This window comes from Parasteatoda tepidariorum, chromosome 9 (genome assembly GCF_982258835.1).
Source record: "Parasteatoda tepidariorum strain Cologne lab strain chromosome 9, Ptep-v5.0, whole genome shotgun sequence".
Lineage (NCBI taxonomy): Eukaryota > Metazoa > Arthropoda > Arachnida > Araneae > Theridiidae > Parasteatoda > Parasteatoda tepidariorum.
The window spans coordinates 84617814-84641305 of NC_141763.1; the positions used below are offsets into that span (position 1 = coordinate 84617814).

The 23492-nt window shown below is 28.9% G+C and overlaps 2 protein-coding genes across 2 annotated transcripts in view; one reads left to right on the forward strand and one right to left on the reverse strand.

Annotated features, from left to right (window-relative positions):
- Positions 1-124: 124 nt before the first annotated feature.
- LOC107439984 (uncharacterized) lies at positions 125-18235 on the reverse strand. The gene is made up of 4 exons (XM_043043528.3): positions 17107-18235; positions 6242-6467; positions 5050-5210; positions 125-1788 (listed from the first exon to the last, which is right to left on the reverse strand). The coding sequence occupies exons 1-3, from the start codon at positions 17364-17366 to the stop codon at positions 5076-5078; spliced, it is 621 nt and encodes a 206-aa protein (XP_042899462.2). The 5' UTR covers positions 17367-18235; the 3' UTR covers positions 125-1788; positions 5050-5075.
- Positions 18159-23492, forward strand: part of LOC107438508 (uncharacterized) — a 45245-nt gene continuing 39911 nt past the window's right edge. Inside the window, exon 1 of the mRNA XM_071186098.2 lies at positions 18159-18273. The gene's annotated coding sequence lies outside the window, so the exon portion shown is untranslated. The remainder of the gene's footprint in view (positions 18274-23492) is intronic.

Here is a 23492-nt window from a genome sequence, read left to right on the forward strand (position 1 = left end):
TTGTAGTCGTCAGCACGTAAGAACCTTTTAAACTGATTGGCAGTTTTAATGTAATTCTTTATTTTCTTGTTAATTATTCTCCACATTTTGTAACAGTAATGAAATAATTGACTAGCATATACAATTATTTAAAATATTACTTTATTTAAGCAACTTTACATGCAGATTCATAAGCATAAATAAAAATATAAGTATATGTATATCATAATATTGTGAAAAAATATTATTTCGTATAAAATTCGTAATTTTTACTAACTAATATATTCCAAAATAGTATAGTTTGATATTCATGTATATCATAGTATTGTGAATATGTATATGTATATCATAATATTGTGAAAAAAAATATTATTTAGTATAAAATTCATAATTTTTACTAACTAATATGTTCCAAAATTGTATAGTTTGATATTCATGTATATCATAATATTGTGAATATGTATATCATAATATTGTGAAAAAAAATATTATTTCGTATAAAATTCATAATTTTTACTAACTAATATATTCCAAAATAGTATAGTTTGATATTCATATGTTGGATACTCCAAAAATGACTGATGTGCAAAATTTAATAAAGAAAACCGGAATTCAGTAAGAAACTACGATCGTAGTTTCTTACTGTACTACGTAGTTTCTTAGTCGTACGGTCGGAAACAACAATCGTAGGAAACTTAGAAGCTTACTTAATAGCAATCAAAATTCACTTACTCAATAGAAAATTCAAAATTAGCAATCAAATTTGTCAACAGATGGCGTATTCGCCTAGTAAAAAATCAATCTTTTCGGCTGCATGGTAAGCTAGTTCAATTGACTGATTTGCATGAATGTCTGCTAAATATGCCGTCATACTGCAAACCATTGCTTTTGCAATTAGTCGTTATTTTTAGAAATTTGTTTATATAGATTATCAGTTAACAAGGCAATCTGATCACTAAATTCGATTAAAATTTAAAGTGTAATGAGTAAAATCTGGTTACCTAAGCAAATCAAACATTCTAATCAAACTAATAATCAAAATAACTAATCAAACATTTCTTATTCCACCAGTTTTTTTAAAAATGATATTTCAAATTGTAGGACAAACTCGTAAATAATGGAATAAATTATAAATAGAACTAAAGTTCTTTTATTTTAGAGACTATTTAATACTCTTATAAATAATACATTTCTTATTCTTATATACAAAAAAGAAACTTTATATAAATATTATTTTACATCTAAGCAGGCAGTACCTGTAAAAATAGTGTTAGAAAAAAATTTTTTTAGAAATTTCAAAGCATTAAAAACTTCTTCATTAAGACTATGTGTGTTTTTTTTTATATTAAAAACAAATTTTTAAAAAATAAAATTGTAAATAATTGATTTTGTTAAGAATTTGCACGTTAAAATTTTATAAAAGAGAAAAAAAAAGGTTTCTAAACAGAAAAACAAAACAATTTAGGAAAATTTAGAGATGATCCAAGTCTTTATAAAATAATATTTTCGAATTTAAGATTAAATTTAAAAAAACACTTGCACACAAACGTAAAATGCATTTCGGAGAGAATTACTAGACTGAGGAAAAAAACTATATATAAATAACATTTTGTATGTTTCTAAATATATAAATAGTACAAAAAATTCAAGTAATAATTGTAAATATTTTACAAAAATAATTTTGTCGGACATGTGTTGATTATTCATCCATTGTATATTCAAACGTCCAGCGCTGTGAGACATGGATAAGTACGTATACTGTAACATAAATGGCTTTAACATTTAACTTGGGTCCCAATTTCTAAGGAGCTGGAAAAGAAATAAATACTAAGTTTAGAAAACATTTTAAGACATTAAAATTTTTTGTCAAAAATATTGAATTTATTCTTTTGAAGAAAGAAGAAATATTTAACAAGATATCCCAAAATTCACGCAAGATAATAATTTTATGCCATTTATGCATTAAAATATTGGATTAGCTGACAATGAGTCAACTGTCAAGACAAACGTCCGCTACAAGAAAGAACAACGTGTTTTTATTGGTGAATAATGTTTAGTCAAGTAATTTCTAGTTTAAATGATCAGATTTGGTCACCGTCACCATACGCTCAAACTTCGTGTGACTTTTTTCTTTAAATTTAATCTACAAAATTTATGCCTACCAATTCTTTTTTTTTTTCTTCTTTTTTAAAAAAAAAAGAAATTACCGTATGAAGATCACCCTCTTATTCATTTAACCTCAGACAGGTTTATCTAACATGTCAGTGGGCAGGACGCCGCCTGTTTGCATACTTACGAAGTTTTCATATTAATCGGTTAATAAAAGATATTTTTTCCGAATGAATGTTATATTCTTAGAAAGAATTTTATTTATAAGCTAACAGATGGCAGCACTAACTTGGTGTCATTTTATATAATTAATAATAGACAACTCATTATGAGCAAAGCCCCTTAACCTGTTTTGTTTTCATTGTAAATATTGGCTCAACTTTTGTTGATCTTTGAAGCCAGGAAATAGGTTCTACAGATTCTGTTACATAACGAGCTCTGCTTGTTTGGGCATGTGCAAGGAACCAGCCTGCTTCAAACAATGCGGTACTTGTTTTGATATGGGACAAAGGTGAGTAAAATATTTCTATAAAGCTGTGAGCTCGGTTAACAGTTAACTTGCTACGTTGCAAAATTAAAAGATCACACGTTGTCCATTACTTTCTTAGAAATGTCTACAGAATGCTTTCCGTCGAAAAAAATGCATTTCTCCTGAAGTTCTTGAATATACTTATTGTTTTGCTCTCTGGTATTGTTATCTTTTAAATTTAAATTATTAAAAAATATTATTTTGATTTTTAATATACTAACAATATTTACGTTTTTTTTCGCTCTATTTTTTGGTTAGTGCAAATTTAGTTGTCATAATATGACGTAACAGCAGGGTTAAAATTGTGAGAAATTCTTACTCCACACCGAGAATTGACGACATTGTCTACTGTACCGCTGTGTGCAAAAAATCCCCAAATATGCTTATTTTTTTCCACGACTAGGTTGGCCTAATCTTTTATTTATTTAAATATTAGGCCTTTATACAACGTCTTAAACTATTTAAAGGAATCATTTAATTATTTAAAGAATTTAGAAGTTTTTAGTTTAAAGTATGGATTCTCAAATAGCTTTCTGGTATTTTAATACAAAAGATTTAATTAGATTATATTTCTACTTAGCTTTTCGAATTATTTTCAACAAATAAATCTCTCCAATTATTTTTGTTACGAACTGAGATAGCAATATTCAAATTTATTTTTCGAAATTACTATTAAACTTAAAAAAGATAAGACTATCTCATAAAGCTTACAAGAAACTACGAAAACACACTTAAACATTTCATGACTGCAGAAACGATGAGGAAGCTGTGAAAAGGTAGGTGGGGGAGGGATTCATCCCCATGCTCCGTGACGCGTGTCTTACGGGGGGTGGATATGGGAGGGAACAAGAAGGGATTGTTGATGGGGATGCGCAAGAGGGGATGAGAAGGACTGAAGCAGGTGCCGAGAACGGTCCTCTGTTTCCTGTGTGATTGCCGCAAAATCTTATGATCTTGCACCGTGAAACTAAGGGATGACGACGGGGATTGTGATATAAGTCCTTTTGACAGGTGCTACATTCATCTTGGCCGCTCACCTTGAAAAAAAGGGGGTCCAGCTTGACGACAAAATTCCTCAACTGATTGCTTATTCCGTCAATGTTTCTTTTTGTCTCTAAAAAAATACTTCTAATTTTTTTCTCTTTACTTTGACACACATTTATCCAACCATATCGTTGCAAACTTGAGATGAGCTCGGGCTCGCTTTTTGAGGTCCGAGCCCGAGATTACGTAGAGTTCGAGATATACCAAAAGAGCAAAGAAAAACCAAATCGGATGAAAACTAAATTTCGGGGTCTCGTCTCTTAGCCTTTAAACAAGAGAATTAGTAAATTAAAATCTTTTCTAACGCTAACTTGTAAAAGAAAACGCGGAAACTAAAATTGAACCAAATTAAATTCCAACAAAAATTAAAATAGAAAATCAAAGGCTGACGCAAAATAAAAATCAATTTGATAATATCGCTGTAAATTTTTATGCCATTTAAATTTTACATTTTTTTTTAGTATTCAATAACTGAACCAAACGTTTATTTAAAAGTAGTAAAAAAGTTCATGAAAATTTTACGATGAATTTGAGCGTAACCGAGCTCGAAATCATATTTTCAGTAAACGAGACCCAGTCCTCGTCTGGCTCGGGGTGAGCCCGTCTCATCTCTATTGCAAACATAGAGACCACAATAATTTATATTGCAGAAATAATTTGCTGCACAAAGAGGGAAAATGTCGTCTATTCAACTATCGAAATTTCTCCGTTTGGTAACAAAATTTAAATTTGATAATTTTCAAATCATCATTAAAAGATTATTTTTAGAGCAAATTTTGTATTTTTGTAATAAAATTTTTTCTACGTCCATTGCAGTAGTTGTAGTGAATAGAAAAAAAAATGGTGAATTCGTACCAAATTAAAAATCCTAACAAAAATTCCAAAATATTCTTAATTGCAGGAAAGATTATGAGCAAAAACGAAAACAGTTCAGTGGTCTGAAAATCTCCGTTATGTCACTAAATTAAATTTTGATGATTTTTGCTAATTTTTATGCTAATTTTTATGAAGGTTTTAATTTTTTCGTATATTTTAAATTTATTGAACAAAAATTTTACTGGAATCTGGAAAAATCTAGAAATATAAAATTTCCTAAATACATATAAAATATTAATTTCTAATTTTTTGTGATTAACTAAAAACAAAATGTTTACTGGCTTATATTTTTATCAATATGTACTAAGTGAGAAACTTTTTGCTTTTGCAACTAAAATGGTGGAGTAGCGCACAAACATATTAAATTTAAAAAAAAAAAAAAATTGAGAATTTGAATAAAAATGAGAAAATTCGTAGAAAGTGTATGGGAGTACAGAGATATTTTTTTTTAATATGAGTATCAGTAACTTTCGAATCCAAAATAGATAAAGTATTTATAAAAATGTTAATACCTTTTCGGTCTTTATTGGAGGTAGACTCACTGTGTTGACCAGGCTCCTTCCATTCTCCAAACAGAGAATGCGTAACTCAGCCTTTCGTGGGCCAAATAACTTCCTTTAGACAGACTTTGTTGTTGTTGAGAACTATCTTCCTCTTCGCCATAATGTAGAACCTGCACAAAAATTATACAACAATTGACAAAATTAAACATTTCAATTTTTTGCAACAATCTGAGAATATGCATTCTGATGTAAAAGGTTATAATCATGATATATATTTTAAAAAATGTTCTAGAATAATGTGTTTGTTCTTTTTTTCAATGCCCACCCGATTGACATTCGTCATTCAGGTATCAGTAGGGCAAATTTGTAGGTCATTCTTTCTGGGGTGCCATATTAGATGGGCCAGCGTTGCTCTCACTGATAGTACAGAGAATGAAAGAGCATCCCTGTCTAGTCTGGGATTCGAAGCCAGGACTTTCTGACAATAACGTAAACTATGGAATATAATAATTCAACTTATGTGGTAAAATTTGTCAAGAATACTTTACTTTCATTTTAATTTTTTTTTAATGTTCAAATAATATTTGGAAACAATGTAGAAATATATTTTCGTAGTTAAATGCGTACCCTATCCAGTCTACATTTATATTTGTAATGCAGCAGCTATTATAGATTTTTAAAAATAAATGTACTACCACTTTTTATTCTTTGGTAATATGTTGCCCATATTGTCTTGCAAGCTCGATCCAAAAGGATTATACCTCTTAAAATTAAACCTCAATACTTGGAACTATATTTCATAAATATAGGTCAAATTTATTTTTCTGTGCTTTCATTAGTTTTATATATTTTCTTAAATTAATTTTTGATCTCCCTCTCCGTTCTGCTCTTTAATAAGCCAATATTTTTTTTTTTTGGAAAGACAAAAATAGTAACCTTTTGTTCTTATAAGACATCATTGTAATTTTAAATCTATGAAAGTTTAATGTGTTCATAGTAACATTTGCAGCTTTTTAACTTAACTATTTACTATAGAACACATTTTAAAATAGCTCTACCAAACCTTTTCCTAAATTAGATATTAATGAATATCAAAATTGGAGGTAATTTTTGTTCTTTTATGCATTTGTACTTATCCAACTAAGTTTCATTAAACTAAAATTAGAAAACATAAATGTTATAAAATAATTCGATGGTATACCTGGTAGAGAAAATCTATGTAACGAGTGGCCAGCCTCAGCGTCTGGATTTTGCTCAATTTGTCAGATGGTAAAGTGGGTATGATGCGTCGCAAGGCGGAGAAAGCGTCGTTCAAACTCTGCGTCCGCTGCCGTTCTCTGACATTGGCCAGCACTCTCTGCGTTTGTAGTTCTTCCACGCTGTGGCAGACGCGTCGATTTCGGTGCCTCTGAACTTTGGAGTTAATTCTGTTAAATGATATGTCCAAATTATTAAAAACAAACTGAAATATAGATTATATGAATAAATAAAAATGAAGAAATATAATTTTCTCAGGGTTGCTAGTGCTCCGCGAAAATAACAGTGGGGAATATTTTCTCTTCTGTTGCATGATATTATTGAACAAATCTTAGATATTTATGTGTCACTTATTTCAAATCTGCAATCAATTTCTCAGTGCAAATCTTCAGTTTTAATGCAATTTAACTCTTTCAGAAATAGCAGTTTTCGATTGTAAATTTTGATCAAACTGGACATTAGCAAGTTCGACCTAAGACAGTAAATTCTAACTTGAGCGATATATTTAGTTCTTTGCACAATGAGTTCTTTGTAGTGGAACTTGGCGTCTGAGGCCATTTCGGCCCTTTTCCCATTCATCCTGAAATTAGACTAAGAAACATACATGACAAAAATAAATGTTGCTTAATGAGTTGCTGGATATCTTTTTAACTCGGCGTTTGGCGCGAAGCTCCACTGACCGATTCATCTGCACAAGTAAGAAATATGAATAGAAAGTCATTATTAAAGTCATAAACTGATTTAGGTTGGGGGAAAACCCCTAGTCTAGGAGAAGAAAAAACAAAAGGAAAAGTATAGCCGGGGTAGTAGTCAAACATACTGTAGGCACAAAAAACGAGTGTGATTAGAGTAATGTAAATATAAAATGTAAGTGACATTAAGATAACTATATACAAAAATATATACGGGATATATAATTAAGACCAGTACGTTATTTAATAAATTTATTTACACTAAAGAGTAATGTGAACCTCTGCTATACCAGTGACCCGGTAATCCACAGCTCGTACCGGGTTACTCACTGTACTAATATTAATAGTACTACGGCTTGCCCGGATCGGACCCTATAGGGTTGCTCCTTCACTGGATTCGCCGTTTTCCTAGAGTTTATCTGTGCGTGATAAAGTCAATAGTATTTTGATAGTATGCAGTCTGAGCATAGAAAAGCGGTAATTGGGCTGAAATTCAAATTATCACAGATTATATCAATATCGAACAACTTATTGATGTCGGATGTGGTTCATGTTTTTGCGTCGCCATAAAATTTTGTTGTCAATTTAGCTATAAAGCAATTGATATCACCCAATGTTTAAGTCTTTTCTAAGTAATCTATTGCTAATCGCCCTTGGGGCGCCAGTCATTGTGCGTAAATATTTACCTTCAGTTGTTGATTGCTTAATGAGTAGTGGCTGCTACATATTTAATAGCAATTCGTTTTATATTTCTAGTGGTTTGTAACATTTGCTGATTTGGAATTGCTAGACTGGGCTTCACTGCACCTGAAAGGGTTTATAATATGTCCCTAACAATTATGTTATAAAATTCACTTGAGTGAATTCTAAGTGTCCTCACTACTCTGCTACGTAGGGAGTGGTTGGAAGAAGGCAATAATACGTTTCAGTTTATGATGCGATTGATTTGATTATGATTTGATTGATTATGTTTGGTGTCCTTTCTGGAACTCTAAATTTCGATAGAAAATTATAGTCAGCAGCAGGATAATAGCAAAAGCTACCTTAAAAAATACATTCTAAGTGAAGTAACATATTTGAGTTGAAGATAGGAAGTTGAGTTGAGGATAAAGAGTTGATGATGATGAAGAAGTCATGATACAAGATGATCGTGGAGAAGAAACTTCAAACTAATTCGATGCAAAATTTGCAAGTTTTCTGAGAATTAAAAATACAAAATTTGTGGTTCCAACACTTTTGAAGAGGTTGAGTAGATGATGATGACGAAATGAAGATACAAGATGATCGTGAAGAAGGAGCATTAATCTAATTCGATGCAACTTTTGCAGAGTTCAGAGAATTCAAAAGACAAATTTGTGGTTCCAACAGTTTTGGAAAGACAGACACCGACAGGGGAAGAACCTTTAACAGGAACCCTCTTTTTCCTAAGCGATCAGGGGGGCCATTACAGACCAGATTTCAAAATTGGAAAGATTGGTCTCAAGAATAGTGGTTGCTATAAGCTTAAAAGCAATTAGTTTTACATTTCTTGTGGTTCGTAACATTTGTTGAATTGGTGTTGGCACACTGGCTGCACTACACCTAAGAGGGTTAAGGTTATGTGTTTTTTGTCTTAAATGTTATTTTCTAAAAAAGAGACAAATGTATATGCATGTATGCTAATCTATGCGTTCTTTATAAACTCCAGACAAAAAATAAACTAAACTAAAAATATCAGTTAGAAATAATATATTGCACTGCGAACAAAACTAATTTAAGATTTGAAATCCCTACACCAGAATCATCGCTGCAGTAGTCTTTTTGAAACATCTTGCCTCAGATATTCCAAATGAAAAATTTCGTTGAAGTCAGTGACATCACACTTGGATGCCTTTACAAAAAAGTTAGAATTCAATTTGGCAATCGGATCAATTTTGAAGTCTTGATGGATTTTTTCGTTACGGACAAACCATTGGCAGGGATGCCAACTACTCCGCTTTCTGTAGAAGTTTTAATAAATTGGTAACTAATTAAATAGTAAAACACGTAGAATAAGGATAAATACGCCTACTTTTTAAAAGAGTAACCACGAGTAATGTATAACAAAGTTGCATTTCATATGATATATAGAATTTTCGATATGTAGTGGTGTAAAAATTATTTAAAATGAAACTAAACCAAAAATTACTTGAATTTTGATACCACTAGAAAATACTTTTTATAAAGCGGGGCGAGTTGGCACTTTTTCATTGAGCTCTGGCGAGTTACGTAATTCAATTTTATATAAGGCTTTTTTTTAAAATTATAGTGGTAGTGAAAATGCAAAAAAATAAAAAGCTTGCCCTACGATTATTTTATCAATGCAAGTGGGGTAAGAAGGACACCATTTCTAAATTGCATGGATAAAAAGGATACCATTTCTAAAAGCTTCAATCATGATCTTTTAAACTGTGCCAACAGTTTTGCCAAGTATAATTTTTCAAAATATTTGCTGTTCAAAGAAGAATTGCTTACCTAGAGTGAGTGTAGAAGTACTTCCATATTTGTGTCCAACCCCTGTATGTTAGTATTGCGAACGGGCTTGTTTATTGGAGAGGAAAAAAAAGTTGAGGGCTCGAATTCATGATAAAATGTTCATGAACTTCTTACAACTTTTAAACAAACGTTTGGTTCCGTTATTAAATATAAAAAAGTGTAAAATTTATAAGGTATAAAAATCTCAACGATTTGCTTTTCTTGTTCAGTGCTTTTGCTTTATGAGGCGAGTACTAATTGTCAGATGACTTTTATTTGCTTAATATTTTGATTTCCTTTTTTAACTTTTGTTTTTGTCATCCTGGAGTACCAGTTGTTCTATGTACTTTGCGCTCTGGTGGGGTCGGATTAAAATGTTTCATGCTTTGGGCTGGCGCGGACCTCCAAAAGCGAGCCCGATCCTATCTCTACTGTTTACCCAAATAAGTAATGGAAAATGAAAAAGCATTGATTGATATTAATGGCAACAATTGATTTTTAAACGTTTCAAATTTCAAGATCCTGTTCTTTCAATTGGAAACCTGAGGTCCTTTGCAGGGTAAATTGCATGAAAGTAATTATGCTAAAATTAAAGTGTACTTTTCAAAAACTTTGTTTGGTAACTATTATTATAATCAATTAATTATTATTTTTTTATTATTCGTGTAATTTATTTGAATAGTAAAGATTATGAAATAATGATTGTTATTCATTGGCTTATATTATTTGTCTACAGGCTTACTAGCTTCCTGACAAATCGTAGAAAATTTTTGTTAGAAACTTCTGTTCTGAAAATTTTAAATTAACAAGGTATTATGGTGGGTTTTAGAATATCTTTTTTATAAACGCAATAGAAAATAATTTAGTTTTTCTAGATGGCTTGTAAGCCTTCTTATGGTTCACAATCCCGATATTACAGCCCCTATAATTCAAATAATATGCACGAAATTTAAAAAAAAAAAAAAAAATTTCCAGTTTTTTCGTAGGACGCAATCTAATCCAGTAAAATCATACTAAACTCACATTTTTACCCACGTAATAAAATGTTTTAAATTTAAAATATAAATGGCAGGGTTCGTGCATTCCGTACAAAAAAAAAAAAAAAAACTGGCAAATTGTTTTTTGTTTTGAGAAGTTTTTAATTTTTTTGTTTCAGCTACCACTTAAAAACTAAAGTTTGAAATACGATAGTTTCTGCATGGAAAGGTTATTACTTTGAGTAATGAAAATATCGTGGTACTTACTTACTAACACAATAGAATACAATTAAGAAATATATATTAGTTTTAAATTTCTTTTGTCAACGTACGAACCCTGCGTAGTTTTAAAATCGGTATTTTGAATGAGAAATTTATAGGCACGAGAAACAATCTACACACTAACCCTTTGACATAGATTATTTATTAAACATATTTTTTCGTACTTCTTTCAATATTTTGTGTAAATTTAGGTCAAAATAAGTGAAAAATATAATAATTATCATTTTAATAATTTAGGTTATGTAATACAGCATGAAAAACCAGTTCTTTTCTGAGTTTAAGGTAAAATCTTCTAAACGCTGCTCACTTCTAACTAATAGTTTTTCAAATTTGCACTTATTTAGATTTAAGAGAAACGTATTATTTATCTTTGAAATTTCTTTAGTTTACCAAATCAATTATTGACAAATTTTTGAATATTGAACGTTCTTTTCAAAAAAGAAAAACTTCATGTATTCTAGTCTAAATATATGTATATATAAGGGTTAATTCTCATGCATAAGCAACCTAAGCATTCAACTTCTACATCAAACGCTTATTCAAATAACGAAATTGAAAAACAACTGTTGTAAATTTGTGATAGACCAAAATTTTTAAATAATGATACAAACGTATTTGTATTTTAAGTGGTAGATTAAAAAAGTTTATTTTCTTGCTTTTTTTATTATTTATATTCAGATGAAGTTACTTAAAAAATATGAAACTGGTAGGAATACTATATCATTTTTTATTTATATCTAAAGGTCTGAATAAATCGCGTTAGGTGACAGAATTTTTTGTATTTCTCTTCTGGAGTAGCTGTAAAAAAGGATTCCATAAAATCGATACTAAAATACTATAGAAAAATTTAAGAACTGCGTTTTTCAAGTAGATCAAAAAAATGAGAAAATAACTCTGCATCTGTCAGGTAAAAAATGTAGGGCGCACAAGGCTGCCAACTTTCTGTAAAAATTTATTTTAATGGTAGCTAAGTTAACGTTTTAATGTATTAATTTTTATTCCTTTAAACTTCTTTTCCACACCATTACAGATAAATGATTTAAAACTTCACGAAGCTTTTAAAATGATGGTGAAATTGCAAAAAATTTTGAAAGCTTTATATTGTAAATGTCTACTACTCTATAAAGTATTTTCACAAAAGCGTAGTAATTGACAGGCCTAGGCACATCACTTTTGAAAGTCGTAATAAGCAAATGTATTGTTATAATCGAAGACTAATACGAAAAAGATGCTTACGTTTTCAATTTTCGGTCTAACAAAAACAGAATTAATTTCTTCTTTTTAGTCCATTTTAAAAATACAGTTTTTGAACTTGTTTTGTTTTGTTTTATTCAGTTAGTCTAATAGTTTGTTTTTGCAAAATTCTCCAGACTTTCAATGGGGCAATAAAATAACAGGCAATTTTGTTTACACCATTTAAGAAGTCATTCAACTTGTATTGCTATCTTTGTGTACAGCTGTCAGACAATCATTAAATTTTGTATTATCATCAGACACAGAAATGCAGATATAAGTTGATCACTTTAAGTGGTCTAATTTTCTATTGGAGATAATTTCTATTTGGCGATATGACTATAAATTCTGCTTGCGGCGTCCATGAAACGATCGGAATTTGTCTAGAACAGCGATCTGAACCCTTAAGCTGATGGGAGAGAAGTCATAATTTTGAATTGACGATAAATTCCATTTGGCGAAAATATGATGATAAATTCATTTTTTAACTGTCCAAGAAAGCATTGAAGCTTGCTCAGACACGGCATAGAATTCCAGTTAAATCACTTACTAGTCGAAAAGTAATCGAAATTTCTATTGATAATAATTTCTACTTAGCGATAAAATGACGATAAATTCCGCTTGCAACCTCCCAGGTAACTTTTGGAACTTGCGCTGTCTACAAACACAAAGGCACAGTTACAATTTGAGCACTTTACAGTACAATGAATTCCATTGACAATGAATTCCATTTGATGATATTATGTCGATTGGCTCATTATTTAGCTACCAGAAAACCATTGAAAATTTGTAACTCCCGTTGCTAGTCGAAAAGGGATTTCACCAGTAAAAGTAGATCAGTTGTACTAGTCAAAAAATTATTGATGTTTCTGTTGATGACAATTTTTGTACGGCGATAGTATGACTATAAATTATGAGCACCAGAATCTGCTTCTAATCACCAGAAAACTCATGACAATTACAATTGACGTAGTTACAATTTGAGTCTCATTGTAAAAAAAAAAAAAAAATAGTCTGAATTTAAACTAACGAAAAGTTCTAATTGGTTATAAAGCCATCTCTTCTTTTCATTACATTTTAACACCTCTTTGTATTTTCTTGAAAACCATTTGATTCGTATTTTCTTTAACGATTTTAAAATTCTTCAATCTCCGGTAACTAAACCTTTGCGTTACATCTCAACTCCTTTTAAGTATTTTTGGAAACTGTTTGATATTTTTTTAAAATGTCTTTGAATTTTATAAATACGTATTTCTTAAATGTATTCAAATTATTTTTAAATTTATATTAATTATTTCAAATATTTCTTCCTTGGAATTAAGCCTCTACGTTTGATCGCACCCTTTTTAAGGCATTTTCTTCTAAGCAGTCTCAAATATATTAAGTCTAAAATATAGTTAAATATTTTAAAACATTTCTTTTTCGAAACTAAGCTGCATGTTAGATCACAACTCTTTTAAATCATTTTCTTCTATATAATTTGACATTCTCTTAAGCGTATATAAATTATTTTAATTGTGTAGAAATTAAGCTAGGTTGCAACTCTTTTAATGCATTTTCTTTAAAACAGTTGGATATTTTCTCAAATATATTCAAATCTATATGCATATAATTAAATAAAGAATTTGTGTCTGTGTGTGGTCCTGCATTACGGATAGTAGAAATACCATAGACACTAAAAATACAACTTTCAACACGAAGAGTTGTATGAGTGCAATTGCAAGCAAATTACTAAGCTCGCCATTCGTTTTTTTTCTTCTTTTTTTTAAAAAAAAAAAAAACTAGATTTTGAATTCGGACAAGTTTTAAAAGTAGAATTTTCTCATTCGTTTTGTTTTAAATTAAACTATACATGATTCAGTTTTGTCAAGTGCTTTGAAGATATCATTGACGTTGGCTAGCTTACAACTTTCAATGTAAGTCGTTCTGTAGTACTTTATTCTTTTTCATTCATAGCGCCAGATATTCTGAATCATCAACATGATTGTGGGAGCATAGACAGACTACCACAATTCTACATCAAATTAGTATTTCTAAAGTAGTCTTTAATCACGCGTTTTTATAGCTCATTTTCTAGCATTCGTGCTAATACGGCAGTTTTCATTTCATCATCCGTTGTTAATTGTCGGATCGATTATTGGCATTATTTGTAATATAAATTAGCTATCATGTTTTAAAAACAAAGTTTCGCTTTTGCATGTATGTGTTATGATATTGTTTCTTGTGAAAAAAACTATTTTTTTAAACCTGTAAATATTTTGTTCTACAGAACATTTTCCTAACTATGTTTATATTATCTCGGATGTTTTAACTTAATCACATTAGTCACATTCCAAAACTTCTTACTCATTAAAACTACTTTATTTATACTAATTAAAAAGCGAGTAAAATCAAAATACAAAATCAAATATACAATATCAAAATTCCTGTAACTGTATGGTTTTTTTTGGGTGGGAGAAAAAAACTAACTCTCCATAAAGCTTCTTTTCTGTGAACTACTTTTTTTTTTTTAGTTATTGTGCATATTTTTTATTAAACTTTTTCTTAAGTAGTTTAAAAAATAAATTGTTTTATTTATTTATTTTTTACCATTTTTTTTTAAAGTAAACCTCACATGGCAAATATGCTTTTCTCTCAACAGTTGTTTTCATCTATAAACAGCGTGCAGGAATTCATTAAATGTTGTTTTTAAAGTAACGTGTGAAATTTTGTAGTTAATTTCAATACATTTTCTCGGAAACAAGGAATAAAGGAAAGGACAAAAGGGACAAGTATATAAGGACTCGTCCTAGATCCTAGAGAGTCCGAGTATTTCGAATCAAAATTTTAAAATATTGATTTTTTAATTTTTATTTTTTAAAAATTTTTCTTAAATTGTACCGTCAGGTAACAAGACTTTAATTGTTAATACAAATTGTTAATGCAAAAGTCTTCGAGATATAACTATTTTTTAATTAGCAATCTATTCCTTATTCCGTATAATCCAATTCAGCAGAGGTGGTTTTATTTTAAATAATATAAAAATCAAGTAATGTAAAAATAATTGATAAATGTAGTATAAGCTAAAAAAAAAAGGGGGGGGGCTCGACTCTGGAAAATGGACCCTGTTCTAATATGCTGTTTGATATAATGAATGAAAATGACTAAGTTGAGCGAGTTTATATAAGATATGGGGAATAACAACATTAAAAAAATACGGCAGACTTATTATTAATTTAAGTTCAATTTTATTTAGTTTGTTTGTATAACTTACTACTTATTTTATATTTCAATGTTTTTAAATTAGAAATACTGCCTTACAATTATTTAGGATTCTATTAAATTGAAGTTCATGATATGCTTACTTCATGACAAAAAATAATGAAAATAAATGACTTTAAATATATAGAGCCGTGATGGCTTCTGCGGTTAAGACACAGGGTTGGGTTATCACTGTGAAAAACTGGGGCTCGATCCTAAGCTGCAGCTTGAAGCTTACCCAGAATTAGATAGATGGGTGTAAAGGTGGTTGGTGCGCAATGTTGACCACATTGCTATCATCATGACGTTGATTACAAAATGGTTAAACCTTAATCTCCATGACCCCCTTGGACCACATTCGTCTGTTTTAGGAGTAAATGAATAAATAATAATTCAAACAGGGCAAATTTTCCTTCTTAAGAAACTGTGATTCGCTCTTGGTTAGAATTCAAATATTTAATATTAGGATGAAAATCCAGCTTCATACTGAATATGCACACCAGGCATGTTACATATTTTTCGTTAGTTTTAAATTTTATTTTTTTTAAAAATATTGTGTTATGCTATACTGATATTAAAATATTGAGTAATACTATATTTTAATAATTCAACCTGTAATAATAGGGGAAACTAACCTTACAACTATATATTAAGAAGATAATAAACAAATTGACGAAACATGATTAATACTTAACAAAAGCTCGTAGTGCAATAACATGTGGCAGATTTTTAAAATTGAGTAAATTTGCTTCACTTTGAATGTGTTATTTATCATGAAGCTTACACATTTTGTTAGTTTCAAATTTTAAAAAAAATAAATAGTGTAAGAGTTTTTATGTATTCTAATCATTCAACCTAAGAATTAAATTGATGAAATATGATTGATACTGAATAAAAGAGCTTAGTGGAATAACGTGTGAAATATTTCTGAAATTGAATAAATCAAATTCACATTGAATGTTCATGCATAAAAAGAAGTTGTTTACACAGTTTCTTAGTTTTAAATTTTTAAAAAAATAAATAATGCGAGAGTTTTTCTTTTGTTTGATAATTCAACCCTTAACAATAGATGGGAACCTAACAATTACATTTCAAGAAAAGAAAAAACAGGTTGACAAAAAACGATTGAAATAAAAAAGCTTATAAAAGAGCTTAGTGGAAGAACATGAGACAAATGATTCAAATTGAGCACACATCAGGAAATGGCTTGCACTTTTTGTTAGTAATAAAATGTTTTTAATAAACTATGTTTTTCTATGCTTTAACAATTAAAACTTTGATAATGTATAGAAATCAACTTTACATTATTAAAAAGATCCAAAAAAAAAAATTGAAGAGAAAAAATTTTTGGAGCTTAGTGAAAAAACGTGTGAAATTTTAGTGAATATGATGAAATCACCTAAATATTAAATGTGTGGTCATATAAAAAAGTTTACACACGTTTTTTATTTTTTATATTTTTGAAAAAAAATGTGAAAGGTTTACTACAATTTAACTTTTAATAATTGAGGAAAAAACACCTTAAGTTTAAAATAAATATAAAAAACTAATTAATGAAAAAATATTACTATCACAGCACTTAGTGGAAAAATATGTGATATTTTAATGAAATTGAGAAAATCATCTTTACTTTGAGGATGTATTCATATTGGGAAGCTGTTTACAAAACAAGTTTCTTTTCGTTATTTATTTTATTTTATTCATTTGTTTATTATTATTTTTGAAGACACCCGTTTTGATTGAAATAATAACTTAAATGCTGCTTGCAACCAACCGTTCAAATGCCTCTGAACCAGGAGAAAATAACATTTTCAAAATGTCAGGTATCATATTTTTCCATTAAGTAATTAAAATAATGTGATGATTTAAGGATACATAAGATATATACTTACTTTGATCGAGAAGGCCTCTTCTTTTTCTGACTAATGCTTTGATTCCCCATATTAAAAGTTAAAAGATTATGATTATCATAATCGAATGGCAAATAGCACAGAGGACTTACAAAAGGCAAAGTTCCAATTTGTGCATCAGTCAATAAATCTGGATCAGTTTTTGGAATAATATTATCACAAATATCATCAGAAGATGTTGTGTCAGTCATGAATTGACTGAGGCTGTTTTCATTGTCAGATTGTGGAGCTAAATCTTTCATTTTTAAATTCTAATTCGGTCCAGAAGGAATAGTCCTCACATATGGAATAACTAAATAACGTGGCTTTAATGATAATCTTTCTCAGTCTATTTTCAGATTACCATTATTTAAATAATCAAAAATAGCAATTAGTGCAGTTGAAAAATACATTTATTTACAGTTACAGATCTCAACTTCTTAATTTGTATGCGTTTCAATCATAAATGGATGATTTATTGAAACCGTAAATCCGTCTCTTTAATAGCGGCTTTAAGAAAAAAGTTGTCTTGTTTTCAAATATTCGAATACTTTATAATTTTATAATGAAATATAAAATAAATCAACAAATCTTTGCATTAATTTTCAGATTTGGTAAAAAAAAAACATTGTCTAATGCTAGAATTCTAAACATAAATAGACAGTAGAACGACTGTTGACATTTAAAAATAATCGTTTGCGATTTCACTCAATAATCGTTTTAGTGAATTGGAGTAAAAATCGTCTGTTTCGCCAAGCATCTGCGAGTTTTCATTGCATAAAATTTCAAAGACATAAAGTCAATATGATTCTATTAATGATGTAAATGCTTAGAATATGTATGGAAATTGAACATTCAACTGAAGAAAATATTTTAGGAGAGAATGAAATTCCAGAAAGATATCTACATTTCAGATATCAAGTTCATAATGGAAGAATGTGAATGGAAAAAACACAGCACGAATCTTGGCGATCAAAAGATGTTTGACATATCTGAAGCATTCTCATCAGAGGAATTACGGTGGAGATTTTGGAAGATGTAAGGAGCAAATCTCCAGTCCAATGAATGGGCCTCCTTGTGAGGGAGTGTTGTCTCAAGTAACCAATGCGGGCACAAGAGATTCCCAGAGTACACCTGCTCCAAACGATCTCATTTTAGAAGCATCCTCAAGTTCGTTTTTTCTTCTTTACATATATTTTTTTTAAATTTAATTTTTTTAATATAATACGAAAAGGGAGACAATTTTAAGTTTGTATTATTTTAAGTCATTTTTCTCAAAAAGAAAAAAAAAAACTTTTAAAATACCTAAACGTTGAAAATTTTTGTTTTTCATATGATTAGTTTAAAATGTATTTATGATGAAGAAGTATACATTTTTTATTTCATTAAGAGGACCCTATACCGTGGGTTAAATTATTCATGGCAAATTCTGTTTCACCTCCATTGGTATTAAAAACCCTAAAGTTTAGAGATAAGTGAGTTCAAGTAAACCTTGCGTAAACCATGAAGTTTTAAATGCTGAAAAAATGTTTTCGAAATATCAATATGCAAACGAATTATTGCACTATTGATTCACCACTGCGTAATCCTGAGTTATCCATAATTAGTTTGCATTGTGGTATTTTGAAAAAATTTTCATCGTTTGAAACTTTATGATTTACACTAGGTTTAACTGAACAAACATTTCGCCTAACTTTAAATTATTTATGTAGATGAAAGAGAATTTGCCTTGAATGGTTTCTCCCGTGGCATAGCGTCCTCATAAGAAGGAATTATACCTGATGAGAAATTTCTCATGGCAAATTTTGTTTCACTCTCATTGGTTAGATAAAATTTAAATTATACAAAAAGTGAGTTTAGATAACCCAACGGTAGAGTATGTAGCTTTAAATGCTGAAATTTTTTTCTCTCCAAAATATCAACTTGTTTAAAAACCAGAATTATTTCCTCACAGCCTAATCCAGAGTTATCCTGCCATAATTTATTTTATTTAATATTTTGAAGAAAAAAAATTTAATCATTTGGGGGGGGGGTGAGCTTCATGTTTTATTCTTTGTTGGTCTGGATGAACTTAACTGAACTTCAAATTTTAAATTACTAATATAACTGAAAGACAACTTATAATTATTGTTATCACTTAAGTCTCTGAATTATTTTTTTTACTGGAATATTTTCTTATAAATTGAGAAAACAAGTAATTGCAAGACTTAAAATTCCTCTTTAATCTAAAAAGCTAACAGCTACACACCTTTTTCATTATCTTGTTTTTTTTCTTTTTTTCATAAATGATCACATGATCTGTGCTCGCAACTTCAAAGTTCTTCTAGTCTTTTTAGTGGTAATTAAATGTTTACTTTAGTATTAATATTTTAATTTGATGAATATGAATTTGAAATATTTTGACCTTTTGAATAATTTAATCTAGCTAAATTAAGAAAAGCAATTATGGATATTTATTTCCAACTTATTTCTATTAAAAATATCAAATGAAGGGTAATAAGTCTAATATTTCTATCTAGTTCTCTCTAGGAACGGGGGGGGGGGCTCGGTTATATATTTCTCGAATTCTCTCTGTTCGGTTGAATTATTTTTCTACTTAACATCGAAGACACAATGCATCATTCATAAATGCGAAATAAGAATTTTGTGTGTTGATCATCAATGGAAAAGTTTAAAAAAAGCGGCTTTGGGGAACCCTAGAGTTCCGTAGAAGAGTTAAAGGGGTTCCGCGAAAAAGCTAGCGTAGAGATTTTAAATTATTGGCTAAGTAATCGTCTGCTTTAAGAAGCTATTTGGGTATTTTTGCTCCATGTACTAACTGGTTGGTGCTGGTAAAAGCAGCTGTTTCAAAAAGCATGTGAAGTGAATATCGGTCTATTTTTTTAAAGGGTAAAAATGCTTGTTGATTTATAATTAAGACTTCCGTTAATGGCACCCCTTTCCTGGAATGTACTCGTCCATAAGTTTGGTCTTTCTAAACAAGATCGTTTTCAATTTCGGTTTTTTTTTAAATTTTTTATTCATTAGGATTTGTTTATTCCACATTTTTTTTTCCTTTGGTTGTTTATGTTTAGTCTTTTAAAGTTTATATTTATTTATGTAGTGCACATCTTATATATGAAAGCGTAAATTTAAAATTGTTTGGGAAATACTGTTTTGAGCACTGCTCGAAAATGAAATTAGCCGACATGTCCGTGATATGAATTTTTCACCCGTATATGCACGACCAGGCATTTAAATATTTAGCGATATCGTAAAATACTGATTAATCTCCCCTCAAATTCTGAAGAAATCCTTGTAAGGGGCGAGTCAAAGACACTGAAGAAAAAGATAATAAATAAAATCGATTATATTGGATTAGAACTGAATGTAACTAAATTTAATAATCAAAATTAGAATTTAATAAGTAAATTTTTTTAAAAAAAAAGTTTATAGTTACATTATTTAAACGCATACATTTAGTGCCTTATGTTTAAGTATTTGGTACATTTTTGAATTATTTGATTTTTATGCGCGTAAATGTCAGTTATCATAATTGTCGAGAAATCAAATTAAATAATAGTCTTCTTTTTGAAGTTTATCTTTAAATAAATTCTTTCGTTTTGAAATGCCTTTATTCTTAATTTAGAATATTTTATTTTTGCATTGCATGACTTAATATCACTTACTTTTATTCATTCACTCCCTTATATTAATGAAAATTATATAAAAATTGCTGTCTTCTTTAAAAATAAAGTTTTCTTACATCTTTTGCTAGATTAAAAGAATGATAATAAGACATCAAAAATTGAGTTTCCTTCTTTTCGAAACTAAAGAAGACCATAATTTCATATAATCTGCAACAACAATGTTTTCAAATCTATTTTTCGCATCAAATCTGGACTAGCTCTAATGAATAAAGAGCAAGAATAACGAAACAATAACTGAAACCTGAAGGACTCAAAATGTTGATCTATCATTTTGACTAATCTTCAAGTCGAATGATTTTAGTCTAGGCTGTTTTCTTGTATCAAAGCATTAAATAAGGGCTGAAATGTATGTTTAGTGTTTAATATAAGCAAAATTAGCTTTATAACTCCTTCAAAATCTAGCAATCTTTTTTAGAATGTAAACTGAAATAACTCCCTTTATTTCTTTTTTGCGTACTTTATTCAAACAGTTCACTTTTTTACAGGCTTGAGAATTTTATGCATTTTGGTTTCGGTATAAATAATTGTGTTTGTATATTGACTGCAATTTTAGTTATTACTCTCGCTTGCAAAATTTTTAGTAGTTATTTTTTAACAAACTTTGCAGTAATAAATAGTTTTGTCTTAAAAGTTCAATAAATATATATTTAGATTAATTTTTTTTCATTTGATTTCGTAGATATGTTTTGAAATCGTGTCATTTCTTTCGAGTAGGTATTATAAATGTAATAATATAATGGGTATGTTACCTTCATTAAATGAAATATTTGCCTAATTATTACATTTTCTGATTCACTGTTTAATTCTTAATAAACTTTTAATAAAAAATTTTCAAATTTTATTTTGTTTTTGAAGTTTTTATTGTCAATTTATCATTGTAAAATAAAAATATTACTGAAATCAAGAGGTGACCCATTAATATAAATTTTTTTAAAAAAAAATATTGCAGATTCTTAAAGTAAATTCTTGTGCCCCCCTCCCCTAGTTTTTCTTCACGCTACGCCTATGTTCCCTAATGACTATTTTTAACGCTTATAGCAGTTTTTTAAGTTTTCAATTCGAAGTAAACCATAATTCGGCATATTTTACTCATTTTAAATTATGTATTTACACAAAAAATAAATTCATAACTAGATTAGAAGCACAAGGACTGCAAATTTAAATATCGGACATAAAACCTAATTTAAGATTATTAATGATAAAACAATGAAAAATCTTCATTCTTCTAATTATAAATTTCAAATATAGTTTTCCATAGGTATTGACGTTTACAATTACCTTAATAAATTTCATTTATGAAATCGGGATTTTGACTAAAGAACGTTGATCATTTAGGATTCTGTAGATGAAAAAAATTGGTAACCGCTGGCTAAGAACTTTAATTTTTTTCTTATGGTGGCGCCACCTATACGTTTAACTTTGTGGTTATTTGTCTAAAAATTTATTTTAATATGTACTAAAATTATTTATTTGCTAAAGACTTGTGCGTTTTCGTAAATTATGACGCCTACTCTTTCAAATGAAATCAAATTCAAATAAATATTACCGTGCAAGACATTACAAACAATTTCTGTTTTATCCTCCAGATTTTATTAAATAGTCATACACCATTAATAATATGCGTGCCTCAAACTTTCGTCTCGAGTTACAAATTACATCTAATATCTATTTATTTTTACTTTATTATGCTTGTTTTTAACTAAATTTAAAATAGTTGATGAAAAATTTTCACGGAATGAAACGCCGTTTGGTTGATGATGTCATTTTTTTATTTTTAAGAGATTATCTAATTTAACTAGTACCTGTATTTGATGCAATTTGTGTCACACGTAAGATTAATTTCTCAAATTTAACAAAATGGCGCTTAATTGAATAAAAAGTGTCCTAAAAATCAGGGTTCGACATCTGTTTGATCAAAACTCATAAACGCAAAAAAAAAGAAGAAAAAAAGAAAAGGAAATAAATAATTAAAATAAAATAAATAATTAAAATAAAATAAATAATTAAAATAAAATAAATAATTAAAATAAAATAAATAATTAAAATAAAATAAATAATTAAAATAAAATAAATTAAAAAAAAAAGTCCGCCTCAGGTGGAAACATATATTAACTCAGCAAGGAGACAGCTTTGATTTTTTCCTTCTGACATCCGTTTACTGCTAGACTATTACTACTAGGCTATTACTACTTAGAAACGTGCAGCTGAGAAAAAAGTACTATCATTGTTGAAAGTGATAAAATATTTTTTTCTTTGAAAAAGTTCAATAGGTTGAAATTAATTAACTTTTTAAAGTTATTTTTAATGATTTCATAAAAAAAAATCATAAATTTTAATTTTTTGCCTACTGTATTTTATATCGTATTTCTTCAAATTTTGGTCGTAAATCGAAATCCGTTAGACTGGTATTTATAAGAAATAAAACTATTAAAAAGTTACTTAAATGGAATTTCTTACATTTCTTATAATTTTTCGCGGATAAATCCACATTTATTTTTATATTGACAATCACTTTGTGAGGCTATGCGAATAGAAACACCGAAATCTCTGAAACTGAATTTCATGTAACTATTATTTCATTGTATTGTGTATTATTTATTTTATTCATCAGAATATTTTAATACATTCAAGTAATTATAGCATTTTTTAATTGCATTTTTTATTTTAAAGCCAAAGCTAAAACATTTTCATCTACTTTCT

Coding starts and splice junctions, on each gene's coding strand:
- LOC107439984 (XM_043043528.3), bottom strand. CDS start 17,366: ATGAAAGATTTAGCTCCACAATCTGACAATGAAAACAGCCTCAGTCAA. Junction 6,468..17,106: donor AAGAGGCCTTCTCGATCAAA/GTAAGTATATAT, acceptor ATCATTTAACAG/AATTAACTCCAAAGTTCAGA. Junction 5,211..6,241: donor ACATAGATTTTCTCTACCAG/GTATACCATCGA, acceptor ATTTTTGTGCAG/GTTCTACATTATGGCGAAGA.